General features: G+C 35.2%; 1 protein-coding gene and 1 non-coding gene across 6 annotated transcripts in view; both read right to left on the reverse strand.

The window, feature by feature from the left end:
- Positions 1-19,650, reverse strand: part of LOC141375011 (uncharacterized) — a 181,020-nt gene that overhangs the window by 48,843 nt on the left and 112,527 nt on the right. The window contains exons 1-4 of one of the 5 annotated variants that reach the window (XR_012402595.1): positions 17,110-17,202; positions 16,615-16,764; positions 11,450-13,039; positions 8,912-9,151 (exon numbers count right to left, since the gene is read on the reverse strand). Coding sequence is in view for 1 of the 5 variants with exons in the window: in XM_073948742.1 (XP_073804843.1) it covers positions 16,615-16,699 (85 nt within the window). In the remaining 4 variants the exon portion in view is untranslated. Of the gene's footprint in view, positions 1-8,911; positions 9,152-11,449; positions 13,040-16,614; positions 16,797-16,935; positions 17,203-19,650 lie in introns of those variants that run through there. The other 4 variants (XR_012402596.1, XR_012402597.1, XM_073948742.1 and 1 more) reach the window with 4 other exon arrangements.
- On the reverse strand, positions 4,368-4,440 carry trnav-cac (transfer RNA valine (anticodon CAC)). Its single transcript has one exon. It is a non-coding gene; the product is annotated as a tRNA-Val (tRNA).

Here is a 19,650-nt window from a genome sequence, read left to right on the forward strand (position 1 = left end):
TTAATTAATTTAGGCATAACTTCCTTTAATCTATTCGCTAAAACTTTTGCTAAAATCTTTAAATCTGTATTCAACATTGTTATTGGTCTATAATTTTGTAATTCAGTTTTTGCTCCTTTTCTTTTATATATTAACTTCATTAATCCCATCCCCATTCTTTCATTCATCTCTTTACATTTAAAAATTTCTTTAAAAACTTCTTTAAGTATTCCTTTTAAAATATCTTTAAAAACAATATAAAATTCATTTCCTATTCCATCTATACCTGGACTTTTCTTTTTATTTAGTTGATTTATTGCAATTTCAATCTCTTCTTCTTCTATTTCTCTGTCACATTCTTTGTTGTCCTCTTTTTCTAGTTTTACTTTTATATAATTTAGAATCTTCCTTTCTTTTTCTTCATCAATACCTTTTGCTTTAAATAGATCTTCATAAAAATGCTTGATTTCTTCTAGTATTTCTATGTTTCCTTTCGCCATTTTTTCATTTCTCTCTTTAATTTCCTTTAGTATTCCTGCTTTACCTCTTTGCTTCTCTAAATCAAAAAAGAATTTTGTGCATTTTTCCCCTTCTACTGTGTATTTAGATCTGCTCCTCAACATTGCCCCCTTATATTTGTCTTCTTCTAAATCTCTTATTTTTTGCTCTATTTCTTTGATTTTTTCAATATCTTTATTTTCTTTGTTTAATTCTTTTTCTAAGGATCTTTTAACTTCTTTTTCTGTATACTTTTTACATCTTTGTAGTACTGCGCAATATTTGATTGTGTATTTTCTTATTTGGTATTTTGTGTTTTCCCACCATATCCTTTTATCTTCATCATACATTCTATTTTCTTTTTCTTTCTCTATTATTTCTTTGACTTTTTGAACATAATCTTCATTTTTTAAAATGGTTGTGTTTAAAATCCAAGTTCCTGGTCGTTTTTGTATGTTTTCTATATTCACTTTAAAATGCAAGAGCTTATGATCACTAAAACTGTTCTCTTCATACTGTACGTATTCTATAAAATTCTCAATATTCCTAGTACATAATATAAAATCTATTCTTGTTTGACATATAAAATCTCCAACTATTTGTCTCCTTGAAAACTCTCTTTTTTCTTTGTTATTTTCCCTCCATATGTCTATTAAATTATTTTCTTTTATTAGCTCCTTTAGTTCTTTCCTTGCTGTGTCAGATTTAAAAACCATTCCATCTGCCATGTCTTGTTTATTAAAAACTGTATTAAAATCTCCTACCATTATTATTTTTTTATATCTCTCAATTACCTTATTTAAAATCTTAAAAAACTCTTTTTTATCTTTCTCTTCCGTTGGTGCATGTATATTGGCTATAATCATTTCTTGTCCTTCATAGTTTACTTCTATCACTAAACACTTTCCATTGTTGTCTTTATACACGATTTATTTAATATTAAAAACATCTTTTTTTTATTAAAAATGCCACCCCTCTTCCAGATTTGCCATCACCATTGTTATATAAGATATCCCCCTCCCACTTCTTTTTAAAATCTTCCATTACATAATCTTTCCAGTTTGTTTCTTGTAATACTATCATGTCCTTATTTTTACATTTTTCTCTTATTTTCTCAAATTTCCCTTTTTCCATCATACCTCTTGCATTAAAAGATACACATTTTAAAACCATTAAACAAATTAAAAAAAAATTTTTAAAACCTAAAAATCATTATTACTCATCATCTCCCTTCATTTCCTTTAACACTTCATATCTGTTCATGTTTTTCATTCTTGTAGTCAATTTTCTCTTTGTACTTTTTAGATTAGGTTTAATCTTTAATGTCTTTCTTCGAATTGTTCTTCTCTCCTCTCTGTCCATTTTAATTTCTTCTTCTCTTCCAATTTCATTACTTTTTTCTTCATTTCTTTGTCCAGTCTTCACCTCATTGTCTCCACACATCTGAGAGTTGTCCATTGTTTCCATTTCTGTTTTCATTATCCTCTTCTCTTTTTTCCTTTTCTTTGAAAAGCGTTTGCCTCTCCCTTTCTTCCAATATCACTCTTTCATTTGCTTAATTTTGCATTTTTCCTCTCTTCTTCATGTCTTTCTTCACAAAAAATGTCGTCTTCATTATTCCACTTATGCATTTTCTTATCCTCTTGAATATCTTTTCTATTTTGTATCTCTTTCAGTAAGTCTTTTAGTTGTAAAACTCCTGCTTGTTCTTCTCCTTCATTTTGTTCTACATTGTTTACTTCATGCACTTGCCTGCTTATCTGGTTTCTCTCTTCTCCTTTCTCTGCCTCCATCCAACATTCACATTTTGCTAAAATTTGGAGGCATTCTGGGCATTTAATTGCATCACAGTTTCTTGCAAAATGTCCTCTTTCTTCGCACTTAAAGCACCTAAAGTCTGGGCAGTCTTTCATCACATGCTCCGGGCTCATACACAGCCTACAAGTCTTAACTTGGTGGCTGTGCATCACCCGGAAATATTGTGGTCCTTCTGCCGTTTCAAACTTCGTGCTATATGGAAGCGAAGCCACCTCCTTGGGAAACCGTGTCTTTATGAACCTTGTCCCATCCTCAATCTCAGTGCCCGGATATGTCCTCCTTTTAATTTTTGATAAGGGGCTAACACCCCATCCATCCAATTTTTCTAATATTAAACTATCCTCCAGATAAACAGGCAAGTGCATAAAGAAGACAATGTAGTCTCTGTTTTGTAACATTTTAACTTCACAGTTCTCTTCATTTATTGTTAGTCCATCAATCAGTTTGTCACAAGTTTCTTCCTCTTCTAAAGTTATTTCATATTCTTTGTCCTTTCTCGGTCTTATTGCCAAAATTCTCCCATGTCCACATTTTTCTGTTAACGCCTTAATAATGTCTGGAACTCTCACCTCTTTTACTTTGTCCACGTTTAGTATTACAGTTGCTTCCTTCAAGTACTTCTTTCCTCTCCTTTCATGTTGTCTTTCCTGTTGCTGATTTTCTTGTCGTTCCATGTTAGCCATGTTTGTTTCTCCTCCTCGTGCTGTGTTGTTTCCCATCTCTTTTCCCTCTCATACTCCCGTGTCGTCTCCTCTTTGCTTTTCACCATCCATCTCTGTGTTATTTTCTCCTCTTGTTTTGCCCGAACGTCCAGTGAATTTGTCCTTTTGCTTTCCATTGTCCCAAAAAAAAAAATCCAAGCACGGTACTGCGGTGTGGCTCCCAGGAGACAGCTCCTGCCAAGTTTGCATGTTTGGATGGCCGAGCGGTCTAAGGCGCTGCGTTCAGGTCGCAGTCTCCCCTGGAAGCGTGGGTTCGAATCCCACTTCTGACAAACCGAACCTGCGGCAGTGTGTTCAGGCTGAAGTCTTTAACTCTCTGCCCCCATGTCCGAATGATACAGTAACACTGACAAGGTGCCGCATCACGTGGGCTTTAATGCAAGTGCACCAAAAGGGGATCAAAAGAATTGTTCTGGGATGGTGTTGGTTTTTAAGGTTTGAAGGGCATTTTTTCGTCAAATCCTCGTACAACGTCAAATCATGACATTTGACAGATCCATGCCCTTGTATCGTGGATCATCCAGGGAGCAGAGAGACGATTGAGAATGTGCGTAAAAGCAAATCTGAATGTTTCCGCCCAGTTTCTAACAGGAGACCCTCCGCTTGTAAAGCCATCGTGATAACCACAGGAGCCTCCGGTTAGGGTGAGAGCACTGTCTTGTGGTGCCATCGCAGAGAGACTGAAAGTCACTTTCCACAATGTTTTCATTCAATGTTCTACGCTGGTGGAATCACCTTCCCATTCCCACTCGGATTAGGGATACACTGGTATCCTTCAAACAACAGCTAACACCCATCTCTTCAGAGCACACCCGAACCCAAGGGGTATATCCCTCTCCCTAAAGAAAACGAAACTCCTACTCCAGCACTAAATTCTCTGAGCACAAACAAATTACTTGGGATAAATAGCCCTTTTTCGTATGCATTGCCTCGTCTTGTTGAATACCTCCACTATTGTATGTCGCTTTGGACAAAAGTGTCCGCTAATTGTATGCTTCCGCCCAGTTTCGAACAGGAGACCTTTAGCGTGTATTGCAAACATGATAAACACTACACTACGAAAACCAATAGGCTAGTGCTGCTTCAAGTATTTATAGTCTTTTTTTTTAAAGGGCTGTCTTGTACGGTCTGCACCGTGGAGGGCCAGCAAACGCACTGGCCACCTGCTCATGCACAACACAAAGCTAAAAGAAATCAGATTCTACACAAGTTTGCGACACCGCGAGGGGCGGTAAACACTGAGCTGAATTCAAACTTCTAGCCTCACACCGCTCTGCAGAAAGAATGTTTTCAGTGAACATCAGTACTCAACAGAAGCCTGATTTGACAATTGTCATAAAAGCCAGAGGTTGTTTCCGCCCAGTTTTGAACTGGGGACCTTTCGCGTGTGAGGCGAACGTGATAACCACTACACTACGGAAACCTTCAGGGTAATCAAGCAGATAACCCTTTTTGATTGGGTTGACGATCATTGCTGGTGCGGCAGTGGATGCTATTATTTTCTCGCCAAAAGAAGAGCACTGTTTCTGCTCAGTTTCAAACCAAGGACCTTTCGCATGCTAGGCAAACGTGATGACCACTACACTAGAGAAACCCCAAAAGCGCTCTCACCAGCGAAGTTAGGCCTGCAAGGATAAAACAAGGTGTACTCGTTTGTCAATCAAGCGGACAAAGCCAACTCAGCGTGACAAGCTCCCTGCAGGTATTAGGGCCAATTTACAATCTGGGCCCAACACAGCTGTACAGGTCCTTGCGAAATGTCCCCTTTCGTCAAATTTGAAGCACCTGAATTCTGGGCGTTCCTTCATCACATGTTCTGAGCTCATGCATAGTTGACAGGTTTTTACCTGATTGGTGTGCATGACTCTAAAGTGCTGTGGCCCTTCCGCCGTCTTGATCACAAGTTTTTGGATTTGTCAGGGAAACCAGAGCACCCAGAGGAAACCCACACGAACATGGGGAGAACATGCAAACTCCACACAGAAACACCAACTGACCCATCTTAGGCTCGAACTAGTGACCTTCTTGCTGGGAGGCGAATATGCTACCCACTGCACCACCATGCAGCCACCATATACATTCTTTTTCTAAAATGTATATATATTTTAAGTCTCAGCTCTGCAATTTAACTATTTTTGTGGCAAATATTTTTTTCATTATCTTTCAAACAGTAGGCTGAAAAAAAAACTAATTTTAGAATAACAATTAAATTGCCGGCAATGTGGTGGCGCTGAGGGTAGAACGTTCGCCTCACAGTTAGAAATTCGTTGGTTCGAGCCTCAGCTAGGTCAGGTGGCATTTCTGTGTGGAGTTTGCATGTTCTCGCTGTGTTTGTGTGGGTGTCCTCTGGGTGCTCTGGTTTCCTCCACAAATCCAAAGACATGTGGTACAGGTAAATTGAGTAGGCTCAAATATATATATGTGTGTGTGTTTGGATGATTCCCAGTGATGCATTGCAGCTGGAAGGGCATCTGTTGTGTAAAACATGGATGGTGCTGGATAAGCTCTTGGGTTATTCCATTGTAGCAACTCCAGACTAATAAAGGGACTAAGCTGAAAAGAAAATTAATGAATTTAGTCGGAATTTAAAGGTTTTTGCATCTGATTTCAATATTATTATTTTTTTTTGGCATTATAGGCTCAGCTTATTGTGCTGTAGGTTTTTGCTTCTACATTTTACCAACAGTAAACCGGAGCATTATTGAACAAAGAAACATACAAAAGAACCCTTCCTTTTCATTGATACAACCTTTATGCAAAAATCTCCAAAAATGAGCTCTCTACACTTTTGAGCGAACTCTGTTCATATTCCTGGTGTGACGCTGATTCTGTTAAATTGCTCCCTGTTCGCAAAGTACAGCTCTGCAATTGCAGCGAGCTGGGCCACTGCATTTTGAGAGACACCTTCTCTCTGGAACGCTCTGGTCATGGTTGCTCCACGTCTTGTCAGCTTCAAAAGCCTTTTGTAGCATGTATGACATCACAAACATTATTAGCTGAAAAACAATTTAAAACAATTAATACCTTTATGACCAAATAATTACAATGCAACCACCTATCGAAAGCCTAATGAGCACATAAACTTACTATATACTTATATAAATAAGTATCAAATGCACATTTGTTTGTGTGTGTGTGTGTGTGTGAGTGTGAGTGAAAGACAGCACGTAGCAGTGTGTGTAAGAGAGAGAGCCAGTACATGTTTATGAGAAAGCATGTAGAAGTGTGTGTGTGAGAGGGAGGGCTTATCTTTGTAAGTGAGAGCATGTACATGTGTCTGTGAGATGTCTATGTGTTTGTGTTGGCAACATTGTATCATTTACAGTCATGCTAAAAAAGTCATTCTGAATTGAATTGAGATAGAATCTAGGTGTGTGTGAGAGAGAGCATGTACAAGAGTGAGTGTGTTAGTGAGAGTGTGTACAAGTGTGTGTGTGTGTGTGTGTGTGTGAGTGAGACTAGTTAGTTAGTGTTGTGCTGAAATTTCATATGTCCTGAAAACTTGTCAGACCAAACAGTTATTTACTTTTTGGTTTTATTTATTTAATAAATGTATATGGTATTTAAGCAAAGTTTTAGGGGAACTGGATTTAATTATAAAGAATAATATTTTTTACATAATATAAAATTATAATATAAAATTTTATTTTATATAATAATAGGCCTACACACACACACACACACACATGTGAGGGTCCATCTATTAGTCCCATGACGGAGCTAACAGCATGGGTGAAGGTTAAATGCGTGTAAACCTTTAAGCACATGTGAAAAGAGATATTTTTGTTTGTTATAATTTATTTTAATTTGTTTCTAGCTCTGAATTTTAATCTGACTCCAATTTAAAATAATTTTAGATTTAGATTCATCTAATTCAAGCTGATTACCTTATAGGTTGTGATTAGGTCTAATTTAGATTGATTAACCTAATAAATCCTTATATTCAATTAATGTTTCATCGTTTACTCAAAGTCGCTTAGAGTCAGTATGCTGGCCAGTTTCATCTGCTCACGGACATATCTTCTCCAGTTCCGATTCTTAGCAGATAAGCTAATTTCCTTTAAGTAATATTAGGCCGCCCCATGCTTGCTCATACTTAAAGAAAGTTTGATTTAGCCCCTAGATTATATCATACCCCTAGATTATATCATCAGTGATTGTCAGAAATCAACAGGTCTCTAATGCTGTGCCCATGCTCCATCCATTGCGCCTGAATGGATGACTAATCCTGGTCATAGGCTGCGGAAACGTCAGCCTAAACAATCTACTAGATTTAAATGATTTCAGGAGATATTAGAGTTAAAGAAGAATTTTACATTTATTTGTCAGGAAAAGATTTTCTATTGCAGTTCACATAATTAAACCAAATAAGCCAATCAAGATTGTACAACATAATTTACTTAAAGATACATTTAAGAGTTAAAGAGGAATACCTGACCATGTAGAAATACATTGCAGCATATAGGTCCTGATGCAGAGCTCAGAGACTCACAACCTGCAATGGGGTATCCTGTCTACAGGATCCCACGGACACTTCTGCACCCTTTTGCCTAAATACTCAAATCATTATAAATTCAAGACAATAAAAGCTTCACCAAGACTCTTGCCTGGTCATGAGTTGATGCGAAGACCATTTTCTCTGGAGTGGAGCATCTGGCAAAGATCTTATTAAAGTAAAACCCAAATCAACTGATATAAAGGAGATTGTAAAATATTACAGTGAAATTAAGACCTCTTTATCAATCACACAGAGACATTTAAAAGCACACCAAACATGAATATAAAGCAACAAGATACACCATATTAAGAATTTAAACATTCTGTGTGGAATGTGAGTGAGCTGCTCTGGTGGAGAAGGTAAAGTCCAGGGCAAAGAGGGGGGCTCAGGATGCACGATTAAGACAACCTGAACAACAGGTTTTCCAGCTGATCTTCTTCTCACATTGAAAATTTTATTGTTTTAGTGCCTGACCATTCTCATGGTCTTGTCTCGTGTGGAGTTCCATAACAGTTTGCAGATTTTAATATTATGGAGAGATATAGTCATCCTTACATTATTATGTGCATATCTAATCTTAAACTGTAGTTCCACTGTACACTGCAACGAGAACCTCAGTCAATAATATTTATGTGAAACTGAATTTTGTTGCAGCATATGATTATATTTTAAACTTTTCATAAAATCATCAAACAATGTGTACCTAAAAAGCATTTTGTAAAAAATAAAAAAGGTCTGTCCTATTGTCACTAAGTTATTGTTACTTTTTCCTACTGGATATGTGGTTTATATCTAGTATATAAATATTGATTTGTCTATTTGCTGGCTTGCTATCAGAAAACAAACACTAAGCTAGGCGATAAATGAATTAAATTCTACAATTACAAGTGATTTGTAATTTGTTCATTTATACCCCATTTTTGATTAATAATGTTTTTCTATGCAGACTTTATGTGTTGGTCTAATATGTGTATAAAGAAAGATTTCATTTGCATTTACTCATTTAGCATCTTTTATCCTGCAACCAACAACTAATGACACAAGAAGAAACAGACTCAGTCTACCAAAAATTCAGAGCTTGTGTTTTTAAATGCTATCAAACCTTAAGCCAAGTCCAACAAGTAAAGCCACACAGTATTGTTTTAAAGCTTATTTAATTTAATTTTTTTTTAAAAATGCACTGTTCTATTCTAAAGTCAAGTTGTTAAGCTCATTAGGCCCTGTGGCTTTTGTATTTTTATTTGTATAATTTTTCACTTAAATTGCTATTTCATAAAGACATCTATTGGAAAGAGTTGCCATATTTGATATAAAGCTTTTATGGCACAAATGTGTTATTTAATTTAAAGCTTACTTGTTTTTATTTATTATAAAGCCTAGCTTGATGTGCTTGATGTTTTTCTTTTGATTATTTTATTGTTGTGAAAAACTATTCACAAAGACAATTTGATTTATTAAATAATTCATCTCTTATGCATTCTTTCATGTTATGTGACAAAAGAATGAATGACTCGGATAAACTAAAAGATTAATTAATTCGCTCATGTGACATTGTGTAGTGCGAGACAAGATCAGTTCATTTTTCGAGTCCTCTATCGGGTCTGAGGTGTTCGTTCACCACGTGAAAGACTAAAGCCTAGCCCAGTGGTTCTCAAACTTTTTTCACTAAGTACCACCTTAGAAAAAAATTGTCTCTCCAAGTACCACCTTACGACGCTATTTTTAACCAGTATTAAAAATAGCGTCATAGGCCTAATTAAGCAGCTACAGGTGTGCACAGTTTAAAAACGATGCAGATTAATTTCTATTATGAAGAATATGTATTATTATCAGTCACTTTAAACATTTGAAATAGTCTGAACATTAATCTAAAGTATTCATTGTAGCCTATTCATCACAAGCTGAGATGTTGCTTTTACCTTATAAATATAGGCTATATGTCACATTCCTACACTTTCAGAAAAATCTTGAAATATATGTTAAATGTACATATGACATGGTTCATACAGGCACAGCCTAATGAAAATCAATTCCAGCGCCTATTTTTTTTTCAAGACTGACATGTATTGAAGACCTGAAAAGTATTCTCAGCAACCCATAAAACATTGCATAGGAATAGATACAAATAAAAAACATAAAAATAATATTTACTAGTCATATATTAATAATATAATAAACCTGCACTAAATGCTTGTGAAATCTTTTTTTGTACTTAAGTAAAAATACTAATACACTGCTAAAATAACACAAATTTTAGTAAATAATATTAATATTAGGTAAAAGTACAAAGTACTCTTTTAAAAAGTACTAGTTGGTTACTTTTGAAAAAAAAAATCAGATTTTCATTATGAAATAACTTTTTTTTACGTGGAAACCTGATTGAATGGTTTAATTGCTTAAATTCCAAACCTACATGTACAGGAAATTGCACTAACAAAGAAAGTATGGTCGATTTTTCCTTTCATGACAATTAATCTTTTTCAATAGCACTGGTAAAACTACCAAATAATCTTTAAGGCCATAGAGACACTTTTTGCCATTTTTTTAAACGATATTTACAAGCTTTGAAAGGTTTAATTGAAGTATATGGTAAAAAGATTTAATTTAGCCCTTTATTTACATATTTTACACTATTTTTCTTTACAATATGGCAAATTTGTTTCTTAAAAAGCTGTACATCACATGTAGATTTTATTTTACATTTAACCTAATCTAAAATAGAAACTTTAAAAAAAAATACAAGTACACTGTCAGTAAAAAAAAAAAAAATAAAACAAATGACTTAATTTTACTTGAGGTATTTGAAACGAAAACACTACATTAATCAAAGCAGTGCTTTAAGAGCCTTATTGTTAATTTTGATAAATAAACAATAAGTAACAACGGATTGCTTTGACCTGTAATGCTTTAAGACAGATCAGAATACAGCTTAATGTATAAATCACACAAATACCTCATCCAGAAACATTTCCAGCATAATTCTTTTGTCGTAAAGAAAAAAAAATAAAAAATACACCTTTGCTAAAAGTAAGTTTCACTTCACAACACAGCCAAATAAGAAGACCATTAGCATTGTCATCGATCATGTATCAATCTATTTCTAAATACTTAATAACTTTGAATACTTTTGACTAAATTTAGTCAAGGAGCAAAGATAAATAATGTCTACTTTAATAGGTGAAATATCGCGATTGTATTTAATCTGAGCACACAGGCGATCCTGAGAGGACTTTCAGTTCATTTGAAAAAAAAAAAGCATAATTAAGAGCTCGCATATCTGTTTTAGCGATTTGCGTACATGAATGCGCTCTCGTGTTAAAATAAAGCACTCGCCACATTTGTAGAAATGAGTTATTGCGCAATACCTCCATTCCCGCGCCGCCATTCAGACTGTATTTAGAGGAGTGACAGGTCAGAGGCGAGAGACTGGCTGTCGGAGAGCGAAACGTGTTTGTAGATCATCAAATAGGCAGGAAATATGTCCGCGGTTTAATTACTCTGCTAGACATCTCTATAGTGAAAACATCCGAGAAGCATTAATCCAACAAAACATCTGTTTTTAAGTTGTTTTTTCTGTCTCTGCAACACAGAAAGCATTTGTCCCGCCCTTACGTTTCACGCAACTAGACAAGGTCGACTGTGATTGGCCACTTTTCATGTCAGTCAAATCACGCTTCAGAATTAATTCTTAAACTTCGTCAAATGATTTACAACAGCTTATGACACATTGCACTAAAATAAACATTCTAAGCACAGCGTATGATCGTACGCTTCACAAAACAGCCAATGCTGATCACATCAATGTTATATTACGCATTAAAGGATTAAAAGTGTTAATTGTTTCTTTCATTATTCAGCGGTTCCTTCGCGTACCACTAGGAGGAAGCCCGCGTACCACTAGTGGTACGCGTACCACAGTTTGAGAACCACTGGCCTAGCCAATTATATGCATTTAGAGCCAGAAAAATAATTGATCCATTCACCTCTCAAGGCCTCGTTCTGAGTCGTTCATCACGTGAAAGAAAGAAGCCAATCGTATGCATTTAGAGCCGGAAAAAGAATTGATCCGTTCACCTCTCGAGTCCTCGGGTTTGAGTCATTCGTTCAAGTGATGACCGAACGACTCAAGAACCAGAAGACTCGAAAGGTGAACTAATTATCATGGCTCCTATCGGCTCAGACTGGGTACATTGGTTAAGATTATATGTGAATGTCAGTGTAATGTGAACGCACCACTGACATTTGAAGACATGAAGAGGTGAGCAGGTAAACATTGAATTATTATTTTTTCATTCTTATAGTATTCTATTTATGACTTATTTGTTGTGTAATCAACCTTCTGGGCTAGTTGTAGATGTGTTTGGAAGCATTTTGTAACATTTTAATACAATTTTGGCAAATTGAACCGAATAAACAAAATGACTCGAAAAAACATTTGTACATCTCGATGAACGAGACTCAAAGATCCTAGTCAGTAAAATGATCCGAACTTCCCATCACTATTGAGTATGCGAAATTCTGTTGTACGCCGCTGCAAAAAGGGGCGGGATTAAACAAGATGATTAGACATGAATGGTTTCTCTCCAGTGTGGGTCCTTCATGTGTCGATGAAGGTTTGATGAAAAGTTAAAACTCTTCCCACACTGAGTGCATGAGAATGGTTTCTCTCCAGTGTGGATTCTCATGTGTTTATAAAGGTCTGATGAGCAGTTAAAACTTTTCCCACATTAAGTGCATTTGAATGGTTTCTCTCCAGTGTGGATTCTCATGTGTGTATAAAGGTTTGATGAGCAATTAAAACTCTTCTCACACTGAGTGCATGTGAATGGTTTCTCTCCAGTGTGAATCCTTATATGTTGATGAAGGTCTGATGAGCGGTTAAAACTTTTCCCACATTGAGTGCATTTGAATGGTTTCTCTCCAGTGTGGATCATCATGTGTCGATTAAGGTGTGATAAGTGGAAGAAACTCTTCCCACACTGAGGGCATGTGAATGGTTTCTCTCCAGTGTGAATCCTCATGTGTCGATGAAGGTTTGATGAAAAGTTAAAACTCTTCCCACACTGAGTGCATGTGAATGGTTTCTCTCCAGTGTGGATTCTCATGTGTGTATTAAGGTTTGATGAGCAGTTAAAATTCTTCTCACACTGAGTGCATGTGAATGGTTTCTCTCCAGTGTGAATCCTCATATGTTGATGAAGGTCTGATGAGCGGTTAAAACTTTTCCCACATTGAGTGCATTTGAATGGTTTCTTTCTAGTGTGGATCCTCATGTGTATATTAAGGTTTGATGATTGGCTGAAACTCTTCCCACACTGAGTGCATGTGAATGGTTTCTCTCCACTGTGGATTCTCATATGAATCTTAAGATTGCCTTTTCTTCCAAAACTCTTTCCACACTGAGTGCAGGTAAAACAATTATTGTCTCTCCTTTTCAAAATATCATCAGTCTGTAAATTAGTTTTTTCCTCAATTTTGACATGATGTTCCTCCTCTTTACTCTCCTCATTCTCTTCAATTAGATCTGAAAAAAAAAAACACTAGTTGTTGTAAAGTCTTAAAAACTCTCATCAAAAGCTGAAAAGTGAAAAGACACTGGAAACATTGGCTACACACACTGGAATTTTGATGCACAGTAAATGTAAAATAAATCAAATCATATTGTGTTTGGTCCATTAACGTGTACACATTTAAGCAGATTCAATTCAATTAATCTTTATTTATCTAGTGCTTTTACAATGTAAATTGTTTCAAAGCCGCTTAACATAGAAGTTATAGTTTATGGACTATGCACAAACTCTGCTGACATGGTTCCGGTAGAATATCCGTCAGGTTCTTTACGTCCGCATAGCGCATTATACAGCAAAATTTAATTTTGCGGCGAAACCTAAACGCATCAGAGGATGGCAAAGAAGGGAGATTTATTCTTAAATTGATGATGATCTAGTGCCAGTGGATGTCCAGCATCTGAGACATCATTATTGTTCAGTTCCAGAACCCACAATAGTTTTTTAATACACCAGATCAGTCTGACAGTCTCCGTGAAGAGGTGGAATGACTAAAGGGAGACTGCTTCGATGCTGCTTTTATTGCTGTTATAAGGTTCTAAAGGTACAGTTAAAAAATGATGTACTAGAATTTACATCATTTAGAATGTAATAGGCAAATAACAGTCTGAAACAAATGTGTCAAGCGCAAGTATTTATATGCAAAACCTAATCAGAGTACCCGAGGTACCGATGGGTGTTACGGCCCTGGATTACTATATGAGGGGTGCCAAACACACCGTGTGAAATACTGCTCATCAGCACCAATCACCTATTGTGCAGTTCTGTACAATGGAGACCTCTTTTGGTTACTGAAACAGCTTTAGCTATCAGTAATGAAGACATTTCTACATTAGAAGCATTGCCACCACACAGTGTTGGGCAGTAGCGTCGCTACAAGTAGTGACGCTACTAGCTTATCTACATTTCTCAGTAGTGTGGTGGTAGTGTCACTAGTTTTTAAATTAAATAGCTTTTGTGTAGCGAAGCTATTATTTTAGTCAAGTAGCGTTCACACAAGCTACATTTACCGATCGCAGAACAATAAGTGACAGTACTGACATTCACGGAGCTGTGAGGCCGGTGTCTAGCCGATGAAACTAAATCCATAATGAGGCGAGAAAGACAATTTCTTTTTTTTCCTGTTTTACGGTGGTCAGGATTCTGTTTATCCAGAGTTAGAGTGACCCAGAGTTAGATTGACCCAGGGTTAACAATTTTTTGCATATCATCAGCATGCTGAAATCCATTTCTTAATCAGCAAAAGTCATTTTTAGACTAGTTTGTTGGCCAGTTAAAGTCAGTGCAATGCTAAATGTTATTGTTCCACTATAATTTGTTTTTTTTCCCTCATGTCGTCCCACAGCAACATCATATAGTTTAGAATACTGTACAATGTTTTATAATAAATAATTATTTTAGTGTCCATTTCATTCAGCAGATTTCAAATTAGTGCATAGTGCATTAGTGAATAATTAAACCATTATGATAAATGGAGTTAAAATGCCCTTTTTGAATAAAAAGTGGAAAGTTTTATTGAGATGGATTGTTGGTGATTGTATGGGTTTTGGCCAGATTGGGTAGCAAAACATGAACAAAGGAAAATGAAGACTTGTTTAAAAAGATTTAGGACCTACAACACAATATTTCAGTAAATTTAGGACTTTTTAAAGCCTGAAATTTAGATTTTGGAATTTACGACATTTTAAGACCCAGCAGAAACCCTGTTAAGAATAGTCCTGGTAATTATTATAATAATGATGTACTTTTAACTCAAATACTATCTGTGAGAACTAGCAACAACTTCTAGAAACAACTTTAAACCCATAAAGTTGATCAAAAAAAGGGGAATTGTGATCAACGTGACATATGCAAATGGAAAGTACTAAGCCAACACCATCACTGTAATAGCAGATATCTTCTATGGCAGGGGTGTCCAAACTTTTTGGGCCGAGGGCCAGATGCAAAAACAAATGTTGTCCAGGGCCAAATTTTACATACATCACACAGACATGCATATATATATATATATATATATATATATATATATATATATATATATATATATATACATTTATATATATATTTATATATATAGATGGATGGATGGATGTGTGCATGTATTTTATTAAGAAATTATTTTATTTTGGTCGTCCAACTGTGTTTCTAGAAAGACTTAAGTTTTTAAAAAACTTGAATCTTCTCTGGGCAAATTACAGTTGCAACACTTATCCTTTATAAATTCTCCTTCAGTGAAGTGTTTCCTGTGCTGTGCAATCAGCTGAGCTACCTCATAACTCGCCAAACTGCAAAAAATGCTTTTCTTACTTAGATTTTTTGTTGTCTTGTTTTGAGTCCAAATATCTAAAAAATCTAAAAAAAAAAAAGTTGTCTTGTTTTGAGAAATAAAATGCTTATATTTTCCCTAATATGCAATTTTTTCCTTAAAACAAGCAAATTAATCTGCCAATAGGGTAAGCAAAATAATCTCATGTCAAAAGGAAAAACAAGATTATTTTGCTTAACCCATTGGCAGATTATTTTAGCTTGTTTTAAGGAAAAACCCACTTAATATTGGCATATTATTTCTCAAAACAAATTAGAAAATTCTCCTTTATTTAAGATTTTTTAGATATTTGGACTTGAAACAAGACAAAAAATATAAATAAAAAAAAAACATTTTTTGCAGTGCAGTGTAGAATTTTCTTGCACTTTAATAGCACAAAAAAACTGCTGTTGTTGAGCTGATAGGGCGCTGCTAATTGTTTTACTTTCTGATCTCATTCGGCACCAGTGTAAGAGCTGAAGGCCTGATGCTTTGTTTGATAATGTCTTTTAATATTACATTCCTTCATTACTGCAACTGATTCCTGGCAAATTAAACAGATACATTTCCCGCTGACCTCTGTGAAGGAAAATTCTTTGCCCCAACGTGACTGAAACTTCTTGCACTGACTGTTGATTTTCCTTTTTCTTGGTGCGCCATGGCTCGCCAAAATGTGATTACCAATTATGTTTCCTTCAGTTTGGTTGGTTAGTTTTACTTCATAACAAGAAGTAATGACTAATTTAAGGCATGTAATAGCGATACCCGGTGGTTATTTATTGAATTACGTTTATTTTTGTATAGCGGCCAGATTCTATTAATATTGGCCCACGGGCCGTAGTTTGGACACCCCTGTTCTATGGGAATACTGTAAGTCAAATATCCTCAGCTCAGTTAAACTTTTTTATTTGTTTATTGTTTTTATTTATTTTATATAGTGCCAGTGCTTAAGGACACTTTACAAACAGTAGGAGAACAAGAAAAGCAATAACCTTAAGAAGGTAAAGAAAATGGGAGACTAATAATACATAAAATAATGACAAAAGACATGAGAAGAAGTAACAAAAGAAACTCATTCCTGTCTTTCAATCAGTTCTTATGTGAATTAAGGAGAATTAGGCAGCACACTCAGGGCTGCAAGATGGATTATATTTAGTATTCTTATTATTAAAATATATCTGAATGAGGATCAAATGACTGAGTTGGTCTTTGAGAATGAAAATCAACCTGTTTGTTCCTGCAGATCTTCCTGTTTGACTGTGAATGTTTCTTCAATCTTCACATCTTCACTCTCCTCTTTAATAAACGCCATCTTTATAACAGTGTGGAGATCAGTCGCTTCAGCAGGAGTTTTTCTCTGTGTTTGGACACTTTATTCTGTTTAAAATGAGCAAAACAATAAAAATGTCCTGTTTAAAATAAATAAAACAATATACAGAAACAAAATAATTTATCTTCAACACTTGCTTCAACAGTTTCTTTATATGAGAGTAATTAACAAAAAGAAATCAGGCAAATTAAAAGGTCATTAAAATATGTATTACACACATTTCTGTTAACTTATTCAAACAATAGACCTTCATTACTGTGAGTAAAATAGTACTACGTTGTATAAAGGGTTAAATAATATTGATAACAGCAGGTTCAAAATTTAGCATTGGATGAAAATCCTGAAACTTTAATCAATCAGTTTGTATTTCTGTAAAAGTTTTAAACACAAACCTCTCTCCAGTTGAATTCCAGCGCAGGAGCGGCACAGCCTTATGACGTCACACACTACGCCAAAATAAAAGTCTTTTTTGTTTAGCTTTTTTTGCCACTTACTGTTGCAGTCATGACTTATTGATACATTTCTCCCTCGTTTTCCACTTTCCACTATATCTGCTCTCTCTCTCTCTATCACACACACACACACACACACACAGCGAGAGAGGCACAGATAAACAGTATTTGAAGTTAACCAAACCTTTAATCTAAACTTTTTTAAGACAATTTTGAAAAAAAAAAAAAAAAAATTAATCCACTTTATGGTGACTTGCAGGTCTAAAACACATTACTATTAATATCCAAATCTCATCCTTGAAATTATGACATCTACTTTCCTATTTCTACAACTGCTATATACTGTAAGAAATGAATGTTGGTCAAGCTCCTGCACTATTTACAAATAATCTACAAGCAGAAAAACAGTAGTAAAAGTATATCTTCATTGCAGTGTGATTATTAAATGTGTATTTTCAGAAAGGTCATGTGTCCCTTTACCAACCCAACTTAATAGATTATAGAAAAAATCTATTTGTAGTAATAAAATAATAGACAATTGATTTCCCAGTAAAATATACAATCGTTGCACATTATTTTCAAAATAAAACCCAAGATCTAACATATTTTTATCAAACTTTCCAACAATATTAACTGGCCCTTATTGATTAATTAAGAAATCACACAAAATGTTTTGCTGCGGTTATAAACAATTTGTTCATTTTCATAAAATTTGAACATGACTGTAAAACAAGATGACAGGGTGGACATTGGCATAACGGTGGACAAAGGCTTTATTTAGTGAACTAAATATGGAGGAACATTTGAAGAACAACAGGTACAACAACAAATATTAAAGGGTTTATGTAAAAAGGATTGTAAACGTTTTCAAGAATTCTACTTCTGTTTTTACCGCAAACCACTGAGCCACTATGCTGCCTCTTCTGTTATCAATCAGCTTTTATCAATATGCAAATTAATGGGAAAATAAACAATTATTGTCCTTAAAATGAAACTAAACTTGCTAATGAATGTTAATCTTTGTATTGTACACTGCATTGGAGGAGTGAAGGGAATGTTGGAAGCAACTCAAGTTAAACACCTTAATAATCCTGTTTTATTTTTCAGAATAAGGTAAATAATTAGATTACAGATGTTCACATAAATGTACAAATACTTAGGGCTGTATTATTTCAAACAGTCAGTGAGCTCTATTATATGGACTTTAAAAGATTATTCTTTATAAATACTGAGACAGATATTGCCAAAAGGTTTGTCTTGTCCACTCATGTATCACATCTACTTGTGCAATATGTGTGTGTGTGTATAAGTGTTATAACATAAAAACATTCCCTAATTAACAATAAAATACTAAATAAATAAATAAAGTGTCAATAATAATTCATATGTCCACCCTGTCAAGCAAGGATTTGTGACAGGGTGGACAATGACAGAGAAGACATTTTAGGTTAAAGAGAGCATTTATTCAACACAGTTTGTTCCTGCCGCTGGTAAAGTGTTTACTAGTGATGGTGAAATGAAGCTTTCTGAACCAGTGAAGCGCTCGACTCAATTGTATCGGAAAGAGGCCCGTTACTCAAAGCTTTCTAAATCAGAGCTCAATGAGGACCTCTTCTGGTGAAAGTGTGGAAAAGCACTGTGCTGCAATAATGTCAAATGTTCACAACTGACCAACTCAATCATTCATGTAGTAATAAAACAACAGTAATATAAACAAATTACTCAATTACTGTAGGTTTTACACATAAGGTATGTTACATTACACCACTGATGACCATAGTAAAATCCAGGATTTTCAAAACTATTTATCATATTTTAACTAGTCCTTCACCCACCCACTTGTTCCAAGCATGGATCGAACTATTAATTCCTGCATGGGAGGCAAATGCTCTAGGAGGAGGCTATGTGAGCGATGCTTTTGGGCTGCACTCGCCAGCTGGCCTCCGTTAAACACTATACTACAACATGCAGGGGTTTTCTTTAAAGATAGTTGTAAAAAAATACACTAATACACTTTAGTATGGTTCAAAACCTTTTTACTATAAATTACTATTGTATTTTAATTTAATTACTGGTGTGTGGGACAGGTGCAGTGCTGTGAAACAGTAGAAATGTATGTAATCGACGCCTAATCTCTCGCTATACACTTTACTAACCCATGAGGGTGTTTAGCAGTCACGTGGGTACAGGCGAAAATTAAGCTTCGGACGTCACTGATTATGTGATGATGGCAGAACGAATCAAGCTCCGGTACACTGCTTCACAGCGAGATGTATCGTTTTTTAGAAACATGCTTTGAAGCCTCGGCGCACAGTCACATCACTAGTGTTTCCTTATTTAAGCTCTTTGTACACAGTTTATAAGCTATATTTTAATCTCTGAATCTGAATTTTTTAAAATAATAATTACTATTTCACTCTGACAGGGTGGACATGTTAAGCTTGACAACATTCAGTTTCAAACACAACATGAGGAAAAATA

Source organism: Danio rerio, chromosome 4, assembly GCF_049306965.1.
Source record: "Danio rerio strain Tuebingen ecotype United States chromosome 4, GRCz12tu, whole genome shotgun sequence".
NCBI classification, from domain to species: Eukaryota; Metazoa; Chordata; class Actinopteri; order Cypriniformes; family Danionidae; genus Danio; species Danio rerio.